We start from the raw sequence: 25,499 nt of genomic DNA, 5'->3' as shown, positions 1-25,499 counted from the left end.
GGGTGAAGAAAAGACAGAGGCAGAGAAGACAACTAATTCAAAACATGCTCTTATTTTGTGTGGATTTGGTTTGCATGTCAAAATTTCAGATTGTATTCGGTGTTGGGTCTCATTCCTATTTGCCTGTCTGTCACATGCTCTTAGCTGGTCTTTAGCTTTGTTGGTTGCCTTGCCTCCTCTTCCTGCTCTTTCCCATTTTCAGATTGTACATAGATATTAGTGGCTGATTAATTCTGCTAAAAGACCTGTTTGCTGTCTTCTGAACCTCTTAAGTCCCACGGGAGAAAGTGGGAATGTGCAGTAACATCTAGCTTAATCCCTTCAGGTGAGGGGGAAAGCATCTGTGCAAATGTTGGGGATTCCTGTGGGAAACTATGGTGGATTCTTGCTGGCTGAATCTTTTTTTGTATGGAGTCAGTAGAAAACACCTCACAAAATATTTCAGATTAGTGGAAAAACACTGTCACTTGGGAGTGCTGCTGGGCCCTTTTTTGGGAGAGGGAATACTAGCAGAGAGTGCTGGAGCAGTGGGATGTAACAGTGTGTGGGCTCAGAGATGCTGCAGGCTTTTAAAGGTTATTTAGTGGAAGAGCTTAATGGATAATGATCAAGTGCAACAAGATTTACATATTCAATTTAGTGTGTTATGCAGCAGTGTCATGGCCTTCCTTCATTCCAGCACAAGAAACAAAACATGGTTTCCTAGCAGTGAGAATGTTGATGCCCCTCCTGGTGCCAGGTGTTGCACTGTGTGTGTGATCTGCCGTGATGGAGTGGGTGGTTTGGTTTGATGGATACTTTTTTTTTTTGCTAAAACTGTACTGAGAGCTGGCATTTGAACAAGGAATGGTGATGAATGAAAATGCTCCCCATCCCTTTTATTAAAAACTACTGAAAATTAGTATTGTGTATGTGGGACTGATGGGGAATGACAAATTCACGAACCAAAGGTTTGAATTCAGACTGTTAGAAATGACAGTGTATCTATCTCTCTACTGATTGAAAGAATACTATAAATGTAAATAGATCTGCCGACCTGTGTTCCCCTGTCTGCGTTTTGACTCTGTATTTCACAACTGTGAAAGTATTTGGATGTCAAGTGAATCATGTGAAGTACGAAAGAGAAATAACTTTTTTTTTTTTTCTGTCTCTTCCTCTCCACATTTCCCAAAACTGCAGCCACAAGAATAAGTCTTCAGGCTGGCCTCACCCTTCAGGGACCTGGAGCTTGAACCAGGGGACACCTTATGGATGGGAGATGACGGCAAACAGAGATGGAAGAGACTACTTCATCAGGTAAGTGGGCAGAGTGAGCTGTGCAGTGTGTGGCACAGCGCTGCAGCCCTTCTCTCAACTCTATTACCTTAGAATCCTAACTCCTGCTTCAGCCCTACACAATTAATGTTCACCGGTTTGGTTTATGGCACAGGAATAGCTCAGACTGTGCTTTACTGCACTTGGCTTTGGTACTTGGTTACTTCATTTGCTCAAGAGAATGCTGATAATATAAGGACCTGTAATTCTTTGAAGAATTACAAGTAAGGTCATTAACAAAAGATAAGTAAAAAATAAAAATGCCATGTTTAAAGAACGAGGCAGGAGGTCAGTTCTGACTGAGACTTCCAACGCTCCTCCATCTCTGCCATGTGAGGTCTTTTGGTTTGTCTAATAATTATACTGGTAATGAGAAAGTGTATGTTTTGATCCTGTATAGTTAATATACTAATTCTTAGCTTTTCCACATTTTTTTTAGCTCTGGGTTGAAAATAAATGTCAATGTGTATGCTAAATCATAAACATAATTGGCTTTTCCCATTGGAAACTGTGCATAATTATTCTTTAAAATCACTGAGATGGCTTGGATAAAATACATTTTGCCATTCTAGCAAATGTACTCTTAGACAGCTTTGGAACTTCTTCACTAAAAAGGAGTGATGGTAGTGAGTTAGCAGAACCATTGGCTGCTTGGCATTCATTGCTTTAGCTTACATTTCATTTTTAAGGTTAGCATTTTGATTCTGTTCTTGTGAAGTTTTTTTTAAAATTATTATTTCATTTTTGTCTCTATCAACCTATTTAGAAACTTGGAGCTACTTGAAAAAGTCATGGATGAGAATTAGAATTCTTTTAACACAGAGTAGAAGGATCAAGCTTATTTTTAATTGACTGTTAAAAGTCCTTAATTTTCTCAAGATCCTTCAACTGCAAAAAAAAAAAAGTAAAGCATAAGAGTGAAGATCCCTGTTACTGTGCTTTGCTTTCCTAGCCCTTTTGTCCAGGGGGTGTGCCTTGGCTTCCTAGGAGTCATTTGCTTTTGGAGCCAAAGCAAGATTTGTAGCAGCCTGGTGACCTGAAGGCTTTCAAGATTTAGAGCAATTTCAGACCTGTCCAAATTGGAACAAATTTTCTGGGTTAATGAGGGCTCAGAAGCTGACTTTGAAATGTCCGTTTCTTCCTTCAACAAGTATTTGTCATGCTTTGGATGTCTGAAAGATGGACAGTGTGAAGCTGAATGCCAGGCACAATATAACTGTATTAGCATAGGTTTTCTGCCTGAGTTAATTAGGCTTGTGAAGAAGTATAGGTGAGCCTCCAAAGTACTGTGCAGATCTGAGACTGTTGTTTCTGTTACTCAGGTTAGTGAAGAGACCTGCACATCTCATTCCTATTTTCTGTAGACTGTTGGTATGTTCTTCTCTGTGTGTATGAGATTCATTTGAAGGATTAATATCCTGATTCTGAGGACAGGCACTACATTTGATATCTCTTTTCTCACTGGTCACATAATGGGATGCTGCACTTGTGTACCTGTCAACAGTTGTAACTTACAAAATGCAGTGCCTTAGTACTCATTAATTTTGCAGTTTGGGAATGTTTACTAACCCTCTGTAGCTAATGATTATTTTGTTTATTTTTTGGAATGGCTTTTAGTACCTTAAAGTGCCACATCCCTCTCTTAAATTGAGAAAACTGCATCTAGGAAAAAAAATCGATAATGGAGTGCCAAATTATGCCTTAAGTAATATTAGGCCTGTAGTTGTCTTGTTGTTGGAGTGGTTGTTTTGGGTTTGTTTTCTCATGCTCTTACAAGGTACTTGCTTTTATTCTCTTTTGGGCTCTGGTCTTCTGTCCGTTTTTCCCTGCATGTGGATAGCAGACTACTTGGGAAAAAATAGTCTGGTCTGAGGGGTAATGAGCATGAGGCCTCTGAAGAAGCTGACGTGTAGAAGCCTTTGATGTTTTGTGCCAGGCTTTCCAACCCATGGGAATCTCTGAGCAGTTTCAAGTGCAAGTTGAACACTGATACATACCTACACATTGCATGGTTTACAGTACCTATTCCTGTATCAAATGTTTTGCAGCAACAGCATTGGCTGTAGCATGTGCACAGATGTGCTTCCAGACTAGTAATGCGTCTTACGTGAAATGACACTCCCCAGGAATGCATTAAAAGCCAGTACTTTTGGAAACAGAATAAAGCCAGGGAACCATTTGGAACCACATGGTGCTGCACCGGGTCACCAGCCACCCACCATTACCAGGGAACATCAGCCCAGATGGCTGCTACGATGTGACTGGGTAGTTCTGTGACATATATCTTGGTCTTAGAAGAATGACCAAAGACTAGATAGAACCAGTGACTTGCCAGTGATTCCTCTGTGGAGCTGTATATAGTATCTGTCCTTACAGTGACTGTTATTTGGCAGAGAAGCTCTCTCTGGCTTTCAAAACAACTGCTTTTGCAAATAATGAGACTACATAAATAAAAACAGAATTTAATTTTCCTTCCTTCATTTTTCACACCTAGATTTTAGGAACGATATAGTGAGATGATTTTTGACAGTTATGCCAATAAAGACAGGAGAGAGATCAGCGAGATAGCATTTCTTATTGTCTCTAAGGCCTTTTATAGCCATGCAGATTAACAAATTGCATCACACTGAAGGAGAAAAAGCAATTCAAATACTTTGCTTGGTTTTGATTAAAGATGTATAAACCAGGTATTATCACAATGAAATGAATGCATGAGTTCTGTATGAGGAAGTAACATAATTCACAGCGACATTAACTGCTTTTTAGTTAAATAATTTACTTTGTGCCATATGTACAGATCCATTCAACTGCAAGCAGACTTATTGTAATTTTGAAATTGTGGGAGGAATAGAGAATCCAGGAGAATCTTCTGGTGAAATGAAATGTAATTATATAGTGTTGGTGCAAATGCTTTAAGGCATGAATGGGAAGAGATGTTTATTCTTTCTGCTGAAGCAAATTTGATTTCTTTCAAATCTCTGAAAGCCCTTATGACATGAGCTAATCAGGGGCAGCTTCCATTGCCAGGCAGTGCTTTTGTAAAAGTGTGAGAAGAATCTCTTATCAAAATATTTTCAGATGTTGCTATCAATTCATTATCTCTTCTGTACAGATGGCACAACCAGGGTCATTTTGCAAACCTCTAAAATATATTTTTTAAGTTTAGGCTATGGTAAATTAAAGTTTTAGAACGTCACCTATTCCCTTTTAACTTGCCCCTTTTACTTGAAATAGCATTATGAGATAAGTAATACATTTCAGTATGGGAGGATGGCAATCATCTAGCATTCTTCCTGCATGTTTCTCTACTCCACAAGCTGTATTAAGCTGGACTTTCAATATGAAATAATTTGAATACAGTATATGTAGCCACTTTAAAGTCCTACATGTTTAATTTGCATTTATTATATAAATAATAAATGCTGTGTAGTATATGATTATGAGAAATTCTGTAACATTAATTTAAATAAAAGCATGACACAATAAAAATGGTTTTGGTGAGAATATAGCATTTCAGGGAGATAGTATGTGGAGCAGAAGCTTTTGGCTGATTTTATGTACAAAAGGTTTAGCCTCATGGCAATTTCAGCTCCTTATTTTTGCCACTGCTGTGATCTTACTGATTTTTGGACCTCTACATTTTTGTCCTTTCCCTTGTGGAAATCTTGTTTCCTGTCAGATCTGGAGGGAAGTTGATAGAAGGAAATAAACTGGCAAAAGCTAGTAAAAAGTCAATCCTATGGAGAAAGCAATAAATTTTATGTCAGTTTTGCTCTGAGCCAATCCCTTGCATGGTCTCATGAAGTTGCAGAATAGTTTAGTATGGAAGAATCCTCTGAAGGTCAGGCTGTCCAGCCTCCTGCTCAGATCACAGCTAATACCAGGTGATGAGCAGCGTTGCTGCCACACTGAAATATCTGACTGATTTGAGAATAGGGTTGCAACAGAGTCGTCTTGTCTTAAGCTGCCCTGCAACTGCACTTGAAGGTGCAAGTTGAAGTAACATTTGCTGCCTTCAAAAGTCATACTTTTTTGATTCCTATTGGTGTTTAATTCCAAAGGAATGAGGTACTTCGGTTATTTCATGGATCTGGTTTCTGTCATTCAAATAAAGACCAGAGAATGCCAAATAAAATTAGCTGAAAGGAAGTGTAGCCCTTCTCATGTGGACTTAAAGCAACACTGGTTCCACTAAAGTGTAGTTAGTTAGTAGACTCTCAAGATAGAGGGGTCTGTTAGGTCAGCTGATTGCCGTACCCTTGTTTGCAAGAGGTGCTATTGGTTGTGTTTATTTTGCTTTATTATTTTTATTGGTTGTGCTTACTTGCTATTGCTATTGCCATTGCCTGGGAGAGGATGATGGGGTCTGCCTGTGTTTCCACTTTGGTTTTCTCTCTGTTTGACTCCATGGACCCTGACCATCTGTACTTGTGCATATTAGCTTGCTTCTGTACTCCAGTCTGGAACAAACTGAGCAAACAGTTGGGATCCAGGCAAGAAATTAAAGGAAGCACACCCAGATATCAAAGCCTGCAGCATTATTACTGCTTGGCTTGAAACCACAGGTCAGTCTCCAGAGTGCACAGCAGAGCTGGGAGAGAACTACTAGTCAGAAGTCTTTCTAAATCTTGTTTATGTTAATATGACGAGGTTGCTAGAGCAGTTGAAATTACCAGGTGACCCATCTAGTGGATGAGGGAAACTCTGAGGATGTAGGCTACTTGGACTTCAGCAAAGTCTTTGATATTGTCTGCTGTGAGATTCTCATGGAAAAGCTGGCAGCCCACATCTTGGACAGGTGCACTCTTGACTGGATTAAAAACTGGTTGGATGGCTGAGCCCAGAGAGTAGTAGTGAATGGTATCACATCCAGTTGGAGGCCAGTCACTAGTGAGGTTCCTCAGAGCTCAGTACTGGAGCCAGTCCTGTTTAATATCTTTATTGATGTTCAGGATGAGGGGATCAGTAAGTTCACAGATGACACTAAGTGGGGTGGGAGTGTTGATCTGCTGGAGGGTTGGAAGACTCTGCAGAGGAATCTGGACAGGCTGGATCAATGGGCTGAGGCCAACGACGTGAGGTTCTGTAGAGGAATAGACTCAGTGCAGGTAGCTCAGTGTGCAGCTGCAGTGTGAGCTGCAGGTTGAGCTCTGTGGGGTGGGAGCTGGCGCTACAGGCAGGAGGCCATGCACTGCTAACTCTTTGCATAACAAAGGGCACAGGGACCTGTGGCCCAGCCAGGTGACTGGACACTCAGAGACACAGCAGGAGCTGAAGATCCCAGACTCCCTGTGCTTAGACTGTAAGTGTATAAAAGGTTTCTTTTTTTCTGAGTCCATCCTTGGAGGCGTCCAGCTTGAGCTGTTATTTTGTTATTGCACCATGATTAAATTATTCTAAGCACAGAGACCTATGACACTCTGCTATGGGAAACTAGGGGCTGAGCTGGTAAGAAGACCTGGTCTGACTGTGAGTGTGGGGTGTGTAGCTGTGAAGGGGCCTCAGTCCTGGTTTAGGTGGTGTGAATGTGACAGTGACTCCTGGATGGTCAGACAGGGACAGTTGAACAAGTCTAAGTTGCTGGCTCCTGCACTTCAGTCATAACACCCCCTGTAGTGCTACAGGCATAGGGAGAGTGGTTGGAAAGCAGGCCAGTGGAAAAGGACCTCAGGGTGTTGGTTGACAGTAGGTTGAACGTGAGCCAGTGTATGCCCAGGTGGCCAAGAAGGCCAGCAGCATTCTGGCTTGGATCAGAAATAGTGTGACCAACAGGACCAGGGAAGTGATTGTCCCGCTGTATTCAGCACTGGTGAGGGCACACCTCTCAGGGTTCAGTTCTGGGCTCCTCACTTCAAGAAAGACACTGAAGTGCTGGAGCGTGTCCAGAGAAGGGCAACAGATCTGGTGAAGGGTCTAGAGAGCTGAATCATATGAGGAGCTGCTGAGGGAGCCTGGAGAAAAGGAGTCTGGGGAGACATTACTGCTCTTCTTAACTACCTGAAAGAAAGTTATAGCACAAAGAGGGTCGGCCCCTTCTCCCAAGCAACTAGTGACAGAACGAGAGGACACAGCCTCAAGCTGCACTAGGGGATATTCAGGCTGGTCATCAGGAAGAATTTCTCTGTGGATAGGGTTGTTAAACATTGGAATAGACTGCCCAGGTGGAGTCACCATCCCTGGAGGTGTTCAAGAAATGACTCTATGTGGCACTTAGTGCTATGGTCTAGTTGACAAAGGTGGTAATTGGTCAAATGTTGGACTTGGAGGTCTTTTCCAACCTAAATGATTCTAGATCACATCATATTTGGATATCTTGGACACCTTATTTTTTAGTAGTGCTTTTGTATTTAGTAAAAAAAATTATTCTAGACTTCTTCCAGGTGCATCTGGCAAGCTTAATTCTTTTCTCTAAGGTATGTTATCCTGCATATAATATCAGCTCCATGATTTTTGGCTTGTGAAATCATTATGTTTAGGTTGTCCTTGTTTGGCTTAGTAGCTATGCTATTCCTGAAACATGAAATTCTTAAATATCAGCTTTTGCCCTGTACAGAAAATAGAGGTAACATGTTTCTGTCCTTTGATAACTAGTGTAGCTCACAGCTTCTCGAAGCATACATGGTACAGTATTTCTTTGCAATAAAATGTGTTATGATATTCTTCAATACTCAAATACTTACCTACATTTTCTTTAGTAGTCTTCATCTTATTTTTTCAGGGCCTGCTGTGCTTAGAAGAGGGAACTCAGCTGTGTTTTCTGAAAGTTCACCTCTGTGCCTGTTGCATGCCTCCTGTCTGGCCTGTGTGCTCCTCCTTGTACACCCGGTTTTCATAGCTGGCCAGCAATGTGGAATGGCACAACACAATCATTGATGATATTAATAGCATATCAATCAAGCATCCTGCTTATTAAGGACCACTAATTTATACCAGATGCAAAACTGAGGCTCACAGCCTGCTAATCAGTTTACTTCAAAATAAATAAGCACAGAAGATGATCAGACCATTCAGCATTTTTAAAAATTATTCTTTTCTTTTGTTATGTTTAGCCTACCCCAACCTTCTTGTACATGTGTTCCATAAGTGTTTGCTCTGTTGGAAGGTTCTGAAAACCATCAACGGATATAAGTAATTCTAATGAAAGCCATGATTGTTGTTATGGTGTTGTTCATCTTTCCGGGTTTTGAAAAGGCTGCTGTTATTTTACCTTAAAGCTACCATAGTACATCAGGCCATAATGAAAGTTTGAAGTCAAAGGAGCCACCTTCTGCCCTGTAGCTATGATGTTATATAGCACTTTATTGAGCTCGTTGCATTCTTTCATCTCTAAGTACAGAAACAATGTTGACTGTATTCACAGGGGATTTATGTGGTACTCACAAAAATATGAGCAGCCCAGCTGCTGCTGCTTCATTCATGAGGGCACTTGCCACTTGTGCAAGGTGCCTTTACTTGGGGTGAGGGCTGTGAGCGGAGGCAGCCCGTGCGCCGGTTTAGTGCCTGCAGCCAAAGGCTGACTGCCGCGCGCGTCCTCGGGCATCTCTGCTCCCAGGTGAGATGCCAAGGGGAAAAGAGGCAGAGGAATCACACTCTCTGGCCCACTTATTCCTGAGTCCCTAAAAGGGACATCCAATGAGATTGAATGGCAGGCAGTTTAACAGTGATAAAAATAGTACAACCTATATAATTAGCAAATAGAACTCTCAGCTACAGGTTACAGTAAAGCCTAAAATGCTTCATAGGATTCAAATGTACATTTGAAAAGTACATTTGTAATAAGACTTTCACTATTAAATTACATAGGATTAAAAAAAATTAGAGCAGATATAAAATCTTATGTTTCAGACAAGCGGGTGAGTCAGCTGCTGACTGCCTAGGGCTAGGACGAAACTTCCTGTATTAATCAGGTTATTCTATAATTACAAGGTTTCTTGCACCTTCCTCTGAAGCGGGTGTACTGAGTGCTGTCAGAGAAAGAATACTGGACCAGGAGGACAACAGGTCTGATTGGTATGGTGATTCTTGATTTTTTCTATCTCTTTTATGTTGTGTTTTTTTTTAATTCCCTTGTCACTAATACAGACAGTTGATATGAATAGAGCTGTTAGAGAAAGAGTGCTACTCTGCTTCTTTCTGCATACAAATTTGCTTTCTGTTGCTAAGGGTTTGACCTACTCAAGGACAGGATCATATGGTGGAAGGGGGAGTGGGTCTAGAAGAGATGAGCAGCAGCAGGGATACACAAATGCAAGTGACTGTTTAAAGCAAACCTGAATAATTAGAAATGAGAAGAAGGAAAATTATATAGCAACCTGTTTATGTCAGTGGTTTGCCTAGAGACTACTTGGGTATGGTGAAAAAGAAAGTATTGCTAAATCAGCTCAAGCTCCTGAAAAGAGAGGATGATTTAAAAATGGTCCTTCCTCCACAAAGAGATGTTGCTCTATCCATAAATATCGCAGTCATAAATATGACAGACAAAGTGATGTTAATACTGGCTGGGATAAATAGTTTTTATAATGGAGGGAATGATAGCAAGGAGATGATGGTTTGTGGGGTTGTTTTATTTTAACTAGAGCATGGAAAAATGGAGAGTTCACTGCATTGTAAGGCAGCTGTACCTAACCTGGTAAGTGTGCTGTAACTCAGGAGCTAGTCACAGCAGCATGGCTCTGTCCCTCTCTTCTGGCTTGCAGTTCTTGAGTCCTCTCGGCACACACACAGAACCCTCAATGGCTGAACCAAGACTATTTCTCACACTGGAAAGGTGAGGGGGTTATACAAGAAGGTGTGAATGTGGGTGAGATTCCCCAGAAGAGAAGAAGGTTTTGCTCAGTCATTTGCCTTGGGTTGCCTGGTGATTACACCTAAGTGGAGTACAGAGAATCACACTGTGGGCCTCTGCTACAGCAAATTCGATGTTTCCGAGCTAGTCCTCTGTGTTTTCTCCAAACACAAACTGGATGGGGACACCATGAAATTCAAAGAAGTATTGCATCCTGAACACTGTTACTCTTGTATGTTTGAAGGTGGATTAGGAAGGAATGAAACTTCTGGAGCAGAACCTGTTTAGGGAAAATAAATCAAGGTACCCTAACCCAGGATCGCAGTGTACGTTAACACAGAGAGGTGCAAAGATTAAATCCTCACTATTTTTGGAGTTCACCGTGTTCTAGGTAGGTGTTTCATTTGGAATAACAGCATCTCATCCATTAATTGCAGCATGTAAATGCTTTTGTAGAAGCATTGCTTTGGTACACCAAGATACCCTTCCTGGGAGTGTAAAACAAATTAATTCTTGTAAACAGTTTGTGCAAGACTGATAGTCCCAGATGGAGTCTGCTTTTTCAAGCATCTCTCTCGTAAAACAGTGTGGTCCCTACAGAACTGAGATTAAAAGTGTCAAGTTCTGGTTCTGAAAAGCCATGCAAGTGGTTGGAAGAGTGGTAGTGGTTTGTAAGAAGCTAAGTCTTATCTTGGGTCACATGCTGGAATCCCAAATGATGCAAACTCAGAGACTCTGCATATGAAGTTAAACCAGGCTACGTAAAAATAAAGAAGGGAATACAGCCCTAGAAACACCTAAAAGGTGTTTTCTGCAGCCTGTACACTGGGGCCTTAGTGGCCATGAGTTTGAAAAATTAAAAAAGGCAAAGCTGTCTGATACTTGGTGATGGAACTGAGACCTTTCACAGCAAAGTCTAGGTGAAAACTTCCCCCAGAATTTCAGTTACAACATGAAGAAAAAAATGTGCAGGAGCTGGGTTATAGAGCTGAAAAAAAAAAAAAAAAAAGAGTTAGCACAGTATATTGCTGCTGTTTAAACTGCATAGGTGAAGTTCACCAGTTCATCATGGTGTATGTACAGAATTTAAAACGAGTTATTTAATGTGGTATGCCATGCCAGGAAATACCATATTGATGATACCTTTCCAGCAGACATTCATATACTAAAGAACTGCATGCTGAGGTATATGGAAGCCAGCACTTAAGAAGCCTAATTTATCCTGTTGGATTAATTTCTCTCATATTAATATATTTACAGTATTCTGTAAAGAAAATCGAGTATAAGCCTCCTGTGAAAAGTTCTTGTCTGTATTTATATTGTAGAACAGGAAGATAATTTGTTTTAGAAAGACAAGATGATACTGCCAAAAGCTTACTGAATTTTAATTCTCGTTTAGTTTTTAATTGCCCTTCTTGCAACAAAATACTGCCTAATTATACTCAAAATTCTTGGCTCCCAAATCTAATTCTAAGAATCCTCATATTTGTATGTTGTCACATACATATAAGATTCAGGTAAAGAAATAGTTCAACTGAAATTAATCTAGTCACTGACAACATTATGACTCACTGCAATATTTTGAAAGCCATTTATCTGAAGTTCTCTGAATCCTGGACCGTTCCACAGAATAACTTCAATTTAAAATAAGCCAATCAAACTGTGTCGCTGCGCAATTAAATATCTCCATGGTAACAGGGATTAAGCTCATAAAGTAAAGACCTGCTGACAGTGCAGAGATTATTTCAAATTTCTGGCTCTTCCAGCAGTAGACAAATGAATTTACATTTTCTGTAGTGAGCACTGGGAGACATAAAATGAAGGCGATTGAGCTACTTCTGTGGCATCTTGGAACTTCAGACAGTATTCTCCTGACAGGGGAAGTAATTAGCTGGAATTACAAGTAGCAACTTAGCAGACAGATACAAATAAGCATTTGCTCATGGGATTTATTTAGCATTTCATAATTAAAACCTGAAGAGGCATATTATTTAGGATACAAATAGCATGGAAAAATCTTGCCATAGTTTAAAAAATTTAACAGCATAATAACACCATTTTTCTTTTAATTTTTAAGTGGTCTTAGGTTCACTTAGGAGAGAAAGTTATTTGCAGCTCTGCTATCAAGTAATACTTTTAATATGAAACATATTCTTAAGTTGTAGTGCAGATAGACACACTGATATTCAGCGAAGACACAGGATGATGCTTTAGTCAATCCTGACATATTTTTGATTCTCTCTGACTCTATTCCTAGCTTTTTCATGTGTATTTATGAAAAGAACTGGAAATGCGTATCTGCTGGCATGTGTAGTTTTCAGCTTTCAGTGATGTTGCTTAGGGTTGGTTTGTTTTTCTTTTCTCACATTGGCTTTTGGTTTGGCTCCTAGGGAAATAGAATGGTTTGGAAGGGACCTTAAAGATCACTCAGTTCCAAGCCACCTGCCACGCACAGGGACACCTTTCACTAGACCATGTTGCTCAACACCGGATCTAGCCTGGCCTTGAAAACTTTCAGCAGTGGGGCATCCACAACTTCTTTGGGCAACCTGTGCCTTCCAGTGCCTCACCACCCTCAGAGTAAAGAATTTCTTCATAAAGCTAATTTAAATCTAGCCTCTTTCAGATGGAAACCACTGCTCCTTGTCCTGTCATTGAATGCCCTTGTAAAATGTCTTTCTCCAGCTCTCCTGTAGGGCCCCTTTAGGTACTGGAAGGCTGCTCTAAGGTCTCCCTAGAGCCTTCTCTTCTCCAGACTGGACAATCCCATGTCTCCCAGCCTGTCTAGATAGGAGATTTGCTTTTCTGTCACGCTGTGGGAAGTGGAAGTGAGCTGCCCCCAATATGCAAATGATTAATCCTGTAGCTCTTCATTCAGTATTAGGAAGATGTAAACTCTGCAGTGCTTCTGCATTCAGAATATTATTTTACTATTTTAAGCTCACGGTATCTTGAGATGAAAGGTGTATGCTTCCCACCACTAGTGCTTGCTAGTTTGAGGTTGGTCTTGGAATCATGCTGTTCTCATTCTTTGTGGTAGGATGGACTTCCCACCCTTGCGCATCAGATAAGACACTTGGAAAACATTTTATGAGACCAGGTTGTAGACAGACACACAACTGCACCTCTTCAGTCAGAGTTAGGATTTACCTAACCTGTCAAGCAACGTTTTGTTGTCTGCTTTTGATTATGGGAGTCCATACAGTGTTTGATGTCTTTGGTTCCCTGTTCATTTCAAGCGTAAGCTTAGGTCTCTGTGTGTAAAGAGACAGGTTTTTTAGCTGTGTTTCTATGAAGAGACATTGCTTCAATTGTCCTAGTTGTCTGACGCTCAGTTTTGTCAGCTTTATGTTAGAATGTCTTTCCTTGCATATTGAAGTGCATTTTTTTTCTTTGCATCTTGGGATGAAAAACATTTGTTAAAAATTCATAATAAATACAGCAGATACATCTAAAAGTCATCATAACTAGCAGGTTCCTAAAGGAAGAGATGAATACTGAGCACATTTTGTAGGAATGAGTGTAGAGTGTCTGTTTATGGTGGCACTCTTTAGCCATTCAAAAAAGCAGAAGCCCATGTTAAAGTTAGCTCCTGGCATAAACATCCAGCAACTGTAGAAGGAAGAAGTACTGAAACATTGATGAAACTTAAGGTAAAACCAGAAAGTCAGGGGTATATGGAGGAGGTATCTTAAGAAACAACTTCAAAGATAAAAGAGATGGTTTCTGAGGAGTGCTCTATTAGATAATGAAGTTCCTGGGCTTGATCAGGTGGGAATAACAGTTTTACCTGCAGTCTAAGGAGGTACTTCATTTTTCTGTTCCTTCTTATAATCCCTTTTGTGCAGTGTTTTCTTCTTGGTGCTGTGTTTATTGGTTTTATTTAATCCAGTGTGTGCGTTGAGCTGGACAGAAGAGACTTGGCAAAAAGCCATACTGATAAAAACCATTTTGGGTTGGACCATGAGGGGCTGATTCTGGAAGCTCATAGTAATGACATTTAGGGGTTTTGTTGCATGATTCCTGTTGCCAACACCCAATGAAGATGCAGTTCCACCATTTTAACCGTGTCCTATGGAAGTATGAGCTGATGATCTATCTCTGAGAAGGAAACCATAAGAGCATAGCACTGGTGTTGCACACTGACAAGTTGCAACTTTCCAATCAGGAATCTTTTTAATTAAAATATACATATAAAAAATAGGGGCTTCAATGCCTTCAAGTGGGCCAAAATTTTGGCTAGCTCCTGAAAAAGATTTAGTTCCCCAGATTGTCACACTGTGACTAGCCAGAAGTTTCTAAAAGGCTTTGAACAGTGCCTGGTCAGAGGAATCCCAACATCAGTATCTTCAAGCTCCATTTGAGACAGTCCTGTTAGTTTCCCTGACTAGAATTAATTAATGCAAGTGCAAGCTAATGGGCAGATCATAGAAACAGCTGCTTTCATGGCATGAGCCTTCAGGAACACTGTTCCTGAAGGAGGAACCCTATCACCTGAACATAATGTGTAATAGCTGCACAGCTGGTTTCTGAGCCCTGCCTCTGTGACTTGCATAGGCAATTGAGCGCTGGGCCGAAAGCCTGGGCGCCGTTAGGGAGAGTGACAGGACAGGGCTTTGTGTAGAGCTGCTTGGAGGGGGAAGTTTGGTTGGATGGCTTGATTTTTTTTCCATAAGCTGCTTTTCCAGCTAGCTGTACGCAGAGTGAGCTGGCATATCCAGGACAGACTTAGAAAGAAAGGATGTCATGACTGCCCATGCTCAAGATTCAGCAGTCTAAAACAGCCAGGCAGCAGTTAGCTTAATGGTGCTGTTATTTGACTTTGAGCTCAAATTTAAAGAATTGATCAGCTAAACCTCCAGGGAAATTTGCTCAAAAAATGTTGGGTTTTGGTCACTGGAGTTTTTTGTTATTGTTCTGTTCGGGTTTGGAGTGGGTTTTTTTTGTTTTTTGTTTGTTTTTGTTTTGGGGTTTTTTATTTGGCTGGTTTGGTTTGGGTTTGTTTTTTTTTTTATACTACAGGAGCACAGGAAGTCTACCACATAAAATTGGGTTCCTCATTTACTAGGTGGTTAGATTTTAATTAGCAGATGCTAGAAAGACACTGATTTTATTCTCATTATGCATTGCAAAGCTAAAGCATGAAAGATTAAGTGAATCTTCTAAGGAGGGATTTACTGTCACCCTCTCCTCCCCAAATCTCTGTCAAAGCTTGAGAACTGAATGTGAACTTCTTCATAACCACCATTCAGTGACAAATTAAAAAGCTAAGTGTTCCACAGGTTGCCAGACTAGAATATTGTGCCATGTTTGAAAGCCATAATGATATTTTAATGTAAATATGAATGATAGGAAAGTGATTTTCTGTCAAGCGTTTGGCTAGATTTTCATAGAATACAGCACAAATGCTGAATGCTTCTGCTACATGGAAGAATAAAACTTACATGTTTGCACTGACCAATCAGTGTCTTATTCCCTAATGAGCTTTTAAGTTCCTCGGATTGTCCAACATTCTTAGCTATCATAAAGGCTAGCATGGACCATCTGAAAATTTATTTGGCTTCTCCAGCAGGTTTAAAACTCAGACTGATCTTTCTGCTGCAACAGCTAAGCTGCTACTGGCACCTGACTTTGCTACTTTAAAATTATTTTGGGATAGATTTGCAAGACAGCACTTGCAAGTGGTCTATTGGTGGCATTATAGAAAGGCTACTGCTTTCAATAAATCTGAAAAGCATTATTTTTACTGGAGAGCTAAATGTGAATATATTTGAGACTAAGGGGGATTCTCAGGAAAAAAAAAAAAAAAACACCTTATAGGGAGAGGAGAGAAAGGCAGCAGAAGCCAGGAGTGGTTTATTCCAGTACCAGTTTCAAGATTCAGCATGATGGTATAGAGAAGTGTGTGAGTATGAGAGACATGTATGTGTGTATATACACACATACATACATCTCCTGCACTTGTACAGGGATTATTGAAGATGCTAAGAATTGTAAAAATGTGTTACATATTTAAAGAAGACATTTTAAATCATCTGAATTTATAGTCTAGTTTATAAAGTCTCAAATCTTTCAGTGATATGCATGCACCTGAAAACTGATAACAAGAGAGGAATAATTAGCTGAATAACCACATCCATAAATACATTACCAAAAAAGCCACAAATGTGTAAGGAAAAGTTAAAAGGACTGACCAACATTGAGAACTTCTTGAAAAGCAGAAACTAGAGGGCCGTAGTGAGGTTTGTGGATGTGTAGCACGAGTTAGTTCTTACAGTGGCTCTTTTTCCATATAAAAGAGAAATGGGGGACCTCTGTGTAAAGAACACAGGCAAACACAGTAAAATTCAAAGATGTGATTAAGGATTAATAACAAAATCTTCCCAATGATCTAAAAGTAAGTGTTCAGATGACTGAGGAGAGGAATCTCGATTTATTAGCTGATTTTCTGGGAGACATCAAAGTTTCTTCATTTGGGTATGTCACTGGAAAATGCTGTTGTAGAGATAGGGAAGTATTATTTATTGCAGCTAGACATGTTTGAGAGGGGGGATTCAAACTGTAACAAATGCAGAAACTACTGTTAGGATGGTTTTGGTGAGGGAAAAAATGAGAGGAGACAAGAATGTTACTGTTGTCCCCAGGGATGGCGATAATCACGACACAAATTCAGGTCCAGGATGAACGTAATTATTTAATTAATTATCACCTCGTTTATATACCTTGGTTTGCAATAGAGAAATGACATTATTGGGTGCTTGACCATACACCTCCCAGAGTGATTGGCTGAATGCTACAACGCCTATTTCAAAATATTTCCTTCAGTGAACCAAAACAAGACCGTGCAGGTGCAAGATAGAGAGTTATTTACAGAACAGTCTTTCTCTGTTTCTCAGCTAAGGCATGAGAAAAGAAAACTTCACAAAATGCTTCAGCAGCTGGAAAATTCCTCTGCTCCTGCTCTTTAGCATCTACACAAGAACACATAGATTTGTCTAATACAGCAAAAGTTAGATCAAGAGGGAATAAACACCAGGAAGAAACAAGAAATGTTTGAAACAAAAAGTAATTTGTGGCAAAAAACCTAAAGGCACTATATATTCAAATTGCGAGAGGGAAGACCCTTAAAGATTAGAGCAATGGAGTTCATTTCCAAGTTTGCCGTCAGAGCACTGGATTGAGTAATCCAAAATGTATTTACACTGATTATTGGTAAATATTTGAAGGAGGATATAGGACACAGTTTATATGATAGATTGTAAAACAGCAAGCAATTGGAGATGGTGGCAAACCAGATCATTCCCATTCCTGTTTTCCTGTGAGTCAAGTGACACTTTGCTTCTTCTTTCTGTAGAATATGAAATCTAAGCAACACATTTGCAAAACAGACTTAATCTGCTGTATGCCCCTAGAACCTTTTGCAAGTATTAATGAAACATATTTAATTATCTCTGTTAGACAGATTACTCAAGGCAATTTAGATTGCCATATAAAAAGTGGAATAAAGAAAGATCAGTGGTTTTAGTTACCATATGGGTAATAAAAATACTTGAATGGGATGATATTCAGGGAGATGATATCATTTGACCAGGCTTTTGGATAGCTGGATAAATGCTCTTTTCTAAATGTTGTCTCAGAATGATGAATAAGTCTATTTTAAAAAATGCTTTCGTTGAAAGATAGGAGAGGAAATATTTTTTCCTGAAGTGTTTATACGTAGTATCAGCAAAATGTTTTTCTTTTTCTGGAAAACGGGCATTATCATCAATCTTATTAAAGTATAAAAAATGGAAGTAGTCTGCAAATATAAGGACAAGTTAAAGGACTATTTCTTACTGGAAGTTTTGAGTTTTATACTGTTTTCTGATAACAACAGGGGTCAGTTATTAATTTCATCAGGGTATGCTGGTTGTCCTCTTCTGCCCACCTATCTAAAAAAGCAATTGCTGGTGTCTGATATAATTTTTTTGAAACAACATTTAGGGAATCCTCTTGCTTGTGTGAAATTCTGCATAACTTTGGTAAATATGTGTGGTATTCTTGAGTGAGCAGACTTGTGTTGCCAATAATATAAATGGTAGTGCTTTAGAAGTGTGATAGTTAGACAGCTCTTCAGAGAAACAAAACCCAAGAGTTGGAATTTGTTTGGCATGCATATGGCACTAGTTGCCAAAGCCTCCATAGTTCAGGCAACATGTGTAATAATCAGCTTCCTTAGTCTAATGCTACAAGTTACCGTTACACAGGTTAGTTTGGGGGTTTGGTGGTTTTATTGGTTTGTTTTAAAGACTGGCTTTTATTTTCAGTGTTCAGTATCAATAGCACACTTTTCCTGGCATTTAGAGACAACAGTTTGCCTTGAACAGGCTATCAACAATTTGCAGTGTTGTGGCACAGACCCTACAGTACCTACCACAACTACCCAATACAAGGAAATATAGATATAAAATAGTGTCAAACAAGTGTTGGCATCGGAGCAGGGCAACTGGCTACATATGTCCAGAATGTTCTGGTGGATATTTTACGTACTTCATCACATCTCCTTTCTGACTGGTACAATGTCTCTTTCCCTCCTTATCCTAGTATATAGAATGCTAATACTCTTTATGAGTTCTCAAGACATACATATGTTATTATTTCAATTAAAGAAGAACAACTAAAATAATGATAGTCAAATGCAGAAAATGTTTTAAGAGAGGATATCTAGATCAGAAGAGATTCCTCCCACCCTGGTCTGATGGCACCAGGCTGCTGCCGTCCCCTGTACCGTGGTCCAGCTCACCATGAGACTGAGCATGCAATCCATATGACTGCATGCAAGCACACTCTGGACTGGCACAGATGACCACCAGGATCATGCATAGAGGCAACCAGTGCCTCTGCAGGCACCACATCAATACAAACAGCCCACCCATGAACAAGACCATTACAAACAGCCTGATCCTGTTCTTATGCATCAGCAATTGGATCTTGCACGTTGGGTGATTGCTATTGGGTTATGCATACACCTGCACTTGCAACCTCCCCATATTTCTGCAGAAGTGGGTCTCACGAGTACCTGATCCACGCCTGTGGTCTTCCCCACAGCAGACCCTTGTCTCTGGTCTCTCCAGTGCCACACTCCAGATTACTTTTCCCCATTGGTTCCACTTCCGTAACATCTGCACCTAAATTTGGTGTTTGTGAACCATGACCTAGATGCCATTAGCCTTACATAGTAAGACCTATACAGTCCCCTTTGCACTGTTGGCCTGGCAAAGTGAGTCCCCCAAGGACTGGCTGTGTTCCTCTCAAACGTGGCGATCTTCCACATGGTTCCCACTCACCTGCCCATGGCACCCAGCCAGCTCTCCCTGTGCCCTCTGTCACTTGTGGCACTTCTCGTTCTGCTGTGTGTTACAGCTGGCTGTTTCTCTTGATGTGCTTTCTAGTTCTTCTTGGTTGATTAGCTGCACCTTAATCTCTGTGTGCATCAAAAAAAAGAAAATAAAAATGATCCATTATGAAAACAGAAGTTGCTGTGTTTACTGCATAGTCCCAAGAACTGTCAATTCCAAATTCTGTCAATCAACCTCTGGGAAATAAAAGGCGGCACAATATATCACAAGTTAGAACAAAGGTGTTGCTTGCCAATTTTCAATGATGTTTGGATCCTAATTTAGCATTACAACTATTGTGTTTTAATTCTTTCTAACAGTACTTCAGGAACTTTAATATTTTTATTTCTATGTGCTTTCTCTACAGTAAATGAAGATTGCTGTCTAAGCCAGATACTGTAGATTTATAAAAAGCGATACTGCTTTATGTGTGTTACAATATCTTGGAAAAACTTGAATGAAACTATCAAGTTCTTCACGATCTCATTCCTTTTACAAGGGCTGCTGAATACCTCTCATCAGCAGACCCTTTTTAGCTATTTGTAACTTTACATGCTATCCTTGACTGAGGTGAAAAGTTTTGTTCCCATCTCTTTTCTGAGACCTAATTGGTATTTTGAAAAATGTCTTCCCTTTCTTGGAGAAACAGAAGTTGTTTTGCCAAAGTGCCTTACAAAGCTTGGTTCCCAGTGTTTGAGACAGATGTTTGAAACATGACCCACACATCCCCTTGCAACCAGGGATGTAATTTATATTGTTGCTGTGAAGTTCTCCCATTTTAAGAGCCTTCTGAAAATTTTGGAAATTGCCAGAAACTCAGAAGGACTGGTAGTGCCCATGTAGTGTGTCCAAAAATCACACAGCTAAAAAGAAGTATGCTGATAGTGACTGCTGGGCATCAGAATGGAGAGCTGAGGAGGAAGCTAGGTAAAAATATGGACAACACAATTTGAGGAGTGTGTGAGTGGCAGGACGTGGTTTAACTGAGTTTAATGGGACAGTCATTAGGAACCATGAGAGGAGGAGGATTAGGTGGAGAAGAATTGGTCTCATAAGGAGATGGGAGCTAGAAAGATGGAGGACAGGGGAGGTAACAAATGTAGTCTGTAATTTTTTTGCAACACAGTGGCATTGTCTCATGATCTGGTTATGACCTGTAATAATCCTTGCTATTGTTCTGCCAGTTTTACTATAAATATTTTGCTTATGAATTCTCTGTACTTAATGCCTGTCAAATGGATAGGGGCATTAAGTCTGCAGCATGAATGTTAATATTTTTTCTAATGTCCAAAACACTTAGCCATTTGTTATATGCATATATATATTTTGTTTACATTATTAAAACATTTTTAGAGTTCAGGAGTGACATGAATTAAGTATTGCAGTTCTTGCTAACTGAATCAAAATTTGTCTTACAAAATTATATTATTTAGTTGTCCTGAAATGTGACTGGTAGTAGTTCTAAAGTATTCATTTCATGCTGTGTTGCTGCCTTTCACAGAGGTGTTATTAGTATTTTAATTATGTATATCATTGCCACTGTCAATATGAGACCACAAGATGAATACAACACAGCTCTCCTGCACAGACTACGTTTATGTTCTGTGTTATTGTAGACCTTTAATAATATAATTCTACAAACTCTGCTGTTGAATTTAGACATTAGTTGTCATCATAGGAAATAAAGGGACAGATTCTCTGCCATAAGTCAGGTTGACTTCATTAATGTCAGCAGAGCCCCACTGATTTACACGAACAGAAATGACACAAAAGCACTTCTTATATTTTACTGCGTCTCTCACGAGTTGCACTATTGCAGTGTTTCATGAGTCCTTGAATAACAGTTCTTTTTCTCATTTTTTCCATCTTTTCCTTTCTGTGCTTTCATTGTTTTGTCAGCCACTTGAGCTCAAAAATATCCTTACCTATTTTGAGTAAGTGTAGGAAAAGGTTTGATATTGTGGTGTTTGTCCATAGCTATCATGGAGGCGTTTCAATTTTTACTTTTTCATTAGAGATATTAGTCAAAGTGTGCTTTGGGCTTTTGTGAATGGGAAGCTGGCTGCCTCTAGCTTTTCTGGCTTCATTATGCAATAATCCACGCATAAATGTTTATGGATGTGAATGGCTGTCCTGTCAGCCCCATAGTAGAACCCAAACTGCAAATAATTGAGCTTAATAAGGCCTACTGAGTTCATTATAGGGACCTTGATGGACATCTCTGACCATTATGGGGTCATTTTTCTGGATCAGGGTCTCAGTTATGACTCAGGAAAAAAAAGGCCTAGTCAAAAAAAAGGGGTTTCTCTGCACTGCACAGTGATAGTTGCTGTGAATCCTGTGATCAATGCACCCCAGTCAGCCTTAACTGAGCTGGCACAGGTACAGATCTTGCTACGGCAGCCTCAAGTTTTGGCTGGTGTGAAGTTGGGCAGGTTGAGCCTGTGCTGTGCGCTGCAATGCAGTAGCTGGGCTTCCCACAGCACCCAAGTGCACTGGCTGAAAGCTGTATAGATTTCAGACTTCTCACGGCTCACTACTCAAGTATTCACTTTTATAGATAGTTGTCCTTAGTGATGGACTCAGATTTTCAGCCTGACCTATCTTCTGATTGAAGTACTCTCTAGGGATGTAGTAGTCTTTTCTGCATGAGAGAATCTCATGTATTTTGTTGCAGTTAACAGCCTCCATCTTTTACTCCTGGCTTGTATCAGCAATAGCATGGCCAGCAGGACTAGGGCACTGGTGAGGCCGCATCTCGAATCTTGTGTTCAGTTTTGGGTCCCTTACTAGAGGAAAGACCTTGAGGTGCTGGAGTGAGTCCAGAGAAGGGCAATGGAGCTGGTGAAAGGTCTGGAACACAAGACTCATGAGGAGCGGCTGAGGGAGGTAGGGGTGCTTAGCCTGGAAAAAAGGAGGCTGAGGTGTTACCTTACTGCTCTCTACAACAGCCTGAAAGGAGGTTGTACCCGGATGGCGGTCAGTCTCTTCTGCCAGGTGACAGGGTGAGAGGAAGTGGCCTCAAGGTTGCTCTAGGGGAGGCTTAGATTGGATTTTAGGAAAACTTCCTTCATGGAAAGCATTGTCAAGCAGCAGAATAGGCTGCCCAGAGAAGTGATTTTGTAACCAACCCTGGAAGTATTCAAAAGACCTTCAGATGTGGCACCTAGGGACATGGTTTAGTGTTGGACTTGGCAGTGCTTGGTTAATGATTTGGCTCAGTGATTTTAAAGGCCCTTTCCAACCTATATGATTCTGTGATTCTATGAGAACTTGCAGCTTTATTCTGGGAATAATTGTTTTTTCAGCTTGGTTGCTATTTTGGATCAAATAAAATGTAATGTGTGTGACTGTTTCTTCTCTTCCTGGTTGTTCCCTGACTAGAACAAAAAGTACTCCACTTCTTCAGTAATTCACATTTTTCTACACGAAATGGCCCATTCAAAGCTAGATTCACAAAACTGCCTGAAGATTAGAGGCATTTGTTTTTCAAAGTGATTAATGCCTTTGTGTTGGTCAGTTTTGTCATCTACCTGGTGAGATAAGCTCATGATTCCTGTTCCCCGCACAAGATCATCCAGCACTCGGCATTCCTGGCCACAATGGTACAGCTTCATGTTGCATAAATGTGAATTAAATGCTCACTGAAGCAGAGCAGGGACCAAGTATGACACTTGTCAGATGACTCATTTGGCCTTGCTTCAGCTTGCCTGTGGGTAGTGTTTTGATAAGATTTAACTGATGGACTTTACGATGCAGCCTTATGCTGGGCGGGTCGCAGTCATTCTCCAGTGCCATGGGAGCTTGTTGGATGCCCAGACCCTGGGAAGCTGCAGAAAAAGCTGGATTTTTTTCCAGTCCCAGAGACGGCTTCTCCTGGGAAGGAGTGAGCCCAGTTTGAGTCCCAGATACTTCACTCCTCTGATAATTTTGAGTTTTTTACTTCAGCAAGTAAAAGGCCTGTACCAAGCCCTACAGCAGTTAAAGCAGGAATGGCTCATTGCTTTCCAGGACTTTGGCTTTATGGGGGAGCTGAGGGATTGAATCCCAGTTGTCCTTTCTTTTATACTCTCTTACTGAGAGTATTAGCAGGCAGAGAGCAGCTGTGCCGCTTTCTTTATGGATACTAACGAATCTGGAAAAATTGGTGTTGTGCACATGTAGCTAATGTGAAAATGAAATAAGATCTGTTCTAACCTCTAGAGAAACCTGCTCTGCTACAAAATAACCACTTGATCTTCAATATATTTCTTTGAAAGCTCTCTTTGGAGATTAAATAATTATTTTTCCATTCAGTGAAGTGGAACAACCTCCCACCTTGTAGACTGAAGTCAAGAAAGGAGTCTGAAATAGTTAAAAAAGTTATAAAAATTAACTGCCTTGCAACAGAACCTACTTTATTTTAATAAACATTCAACTAAGTTGCATTAGAAGATCTCATTTTCAATTTCTTTTGCAAAATCACTTAAAATTTGATGATTTATTCTACATATATCCTCAAAACATTTTCTCAAAATTAATGTCGTAGAAGTATTTTTTAATCCACTGTATTATTTCTTTATTTTCCACATTTGAGAAAGTATTTTTTTAAAATAGGCACTGATTTTGCATGTGTGCTATAAGCCTTAAAAAGGGTGGTTCAGAGTTTATGAAAATGTGAAGTGTTTAGTGTTTATCCTTAGAAAAGATGCACTTATTCCTAGACATCTGAAAAATCTTGATCTGTGGTCAAGCATAGCTTGAATGTTGAACATGAATAATAGTAATAATTGTTGGGTTTTGTTGGGTTTTTTTTATTTTTTAAAAATTTTTAAATTTTTTTTATTTTGGGTCCAATTATATAGCTAATGGCTAACACACACCATTACTTTTTGTTGCCATTATCATGTCTTTCCTTAGGGGATAGAATGTTTGGGAAATAAGTCGTATATCCCATGAGATTTATGTTCATATACATACATGTATACAGAAAGCATAGCCTTTCTTTGAGGTAGTTAACTAAAAAACTAAATTCCTTGTTTGGTCTATAACAAGCAGTAGTGCCTTACTCATACCCTGCTGTGTATTTTACCTGTATTATGTGATTTGTTCCATTCAGTTTGGTTTATTTTCTAAGGGTACTTTAGTCTCTGTTATTTGGTGCATACAGAGTAATGCAAGTGATTTTAAAAATTTTTATATAAGATTAGAGATGAATATGTTATTAGATACTGTAATGTTTTGCATTTGCAGTAAGGTTGTATTTAGAAATTGAGGATCACCAGCTCTTTGGGAAGGCCATGCTGGAAAGGCAAGGAAGAGGAGTCATCTTCTGTGTGAAACAGCAGCTTGGAAGCAAAGAGCTCTGCTGTGGGGATAGGGGGTGAGCCAGATCAGTGTTTATAGGTCAAGAGTGGCAGGTAAACCAACATGGGTGATGCTGTAGGGAGTCTGCTCTAGGCTACTGTCGTGGTTTAGCCCCAGCCAGCAGCCAAGCCCCATGCAGCTGCTTGGTCACTGCCCCACCAGCGGGATCAGGGAGAGAATCAGAAGGGTAAAAGATAGAAGTCTTGTGAGTTGAGATAAAGACAGTTTAATAGGGAAAACAAAAACCACACCCACAACTAAAGTAAAACCAGGAATTTATTCACTGCTTCCCGTGGGCAGGCAGGTATTCAGCCATCTCCAGGACAGCAGGGCCCTGCTATGTATAACAGTGACTTGGGAAGACAAACACCATCACTCCAAATGTACCCCCCCTTCCTCTTTCTTCTCCTCACTTTATATACTGAGCATGATGTCAGATGGTCTGAAATATCCCTTTGGTCAGTTGGGGTCACCTGTTCTGGCTGTATCTCCCCGCAGTCTCCCATGCACCCCCAACTTCCTCCACGGCATGGCGGTAGGAAGGGCAGAAAAGGCCTTGGCTCTGTGTAGGCCCTGTTCAGCAATAATAAAAACATTTCTGTATTATCTGCTGTGTGCTCAGCATAAATCCAAAACACAGCCCCATACCAGCCACTGTGAAAGAAATCAACTCGACC

The 25,499-nt window shown here is 40.2% G+C and overlaps 1 protein-coding gene across 5 annotated transcripts in view; it reads left to right on the top strand.

The window, feature by feature from the left end:
• The window catches only part of FRMPD4 (FERM and PDZ domain containing 4), a 341,898-nt gene that overhangs the window by 224,896 nt on the left and 91,503 nt on the right, over positions 1 to 25,499 (top strand). For 4 of the 5 annotated variants that reach the window (XM_042037699.1, XM_042037691.1, XM_042037709.1 and 1 more), the window contains exons 2-3: positions 1,180 to 1,296; positions 9,241 to 9,324. In XM_042037699.1, coding sequence (XP_041893633.1) covers positions 1,180 to 1,296; positions 9,241 to 9,324 — 201 coding nt within the window. The remainder of the gene's footprint in view (positions 1 to 1,179; positions 1,297 to 9,240; positions 9,325 to 25,499) is intronic. The other variant, XM_042037718.1, reaches the window with a different exon arrangement.

Source organism: Corvus kubaryi, unplaced genomic scaffold (genome assembly GCF_017639235.1).
Source record: "Corvus kubaryi isolate FWS band 111438036 unplaced genomic scaffold, C.kubaryi_AGA036_p1.0 133, whole genome shotgun sequence".
Taxonomy (NCBI): domain Eukaryota; kingdom Metazoa; phylum Chordata; class Aves; order Passeriformes; family Corvidae; genus Corvus; species Corvus kubaryi.
This window is presented reverse-complemented; position numbering and strand designations above follow the sequence as displayed.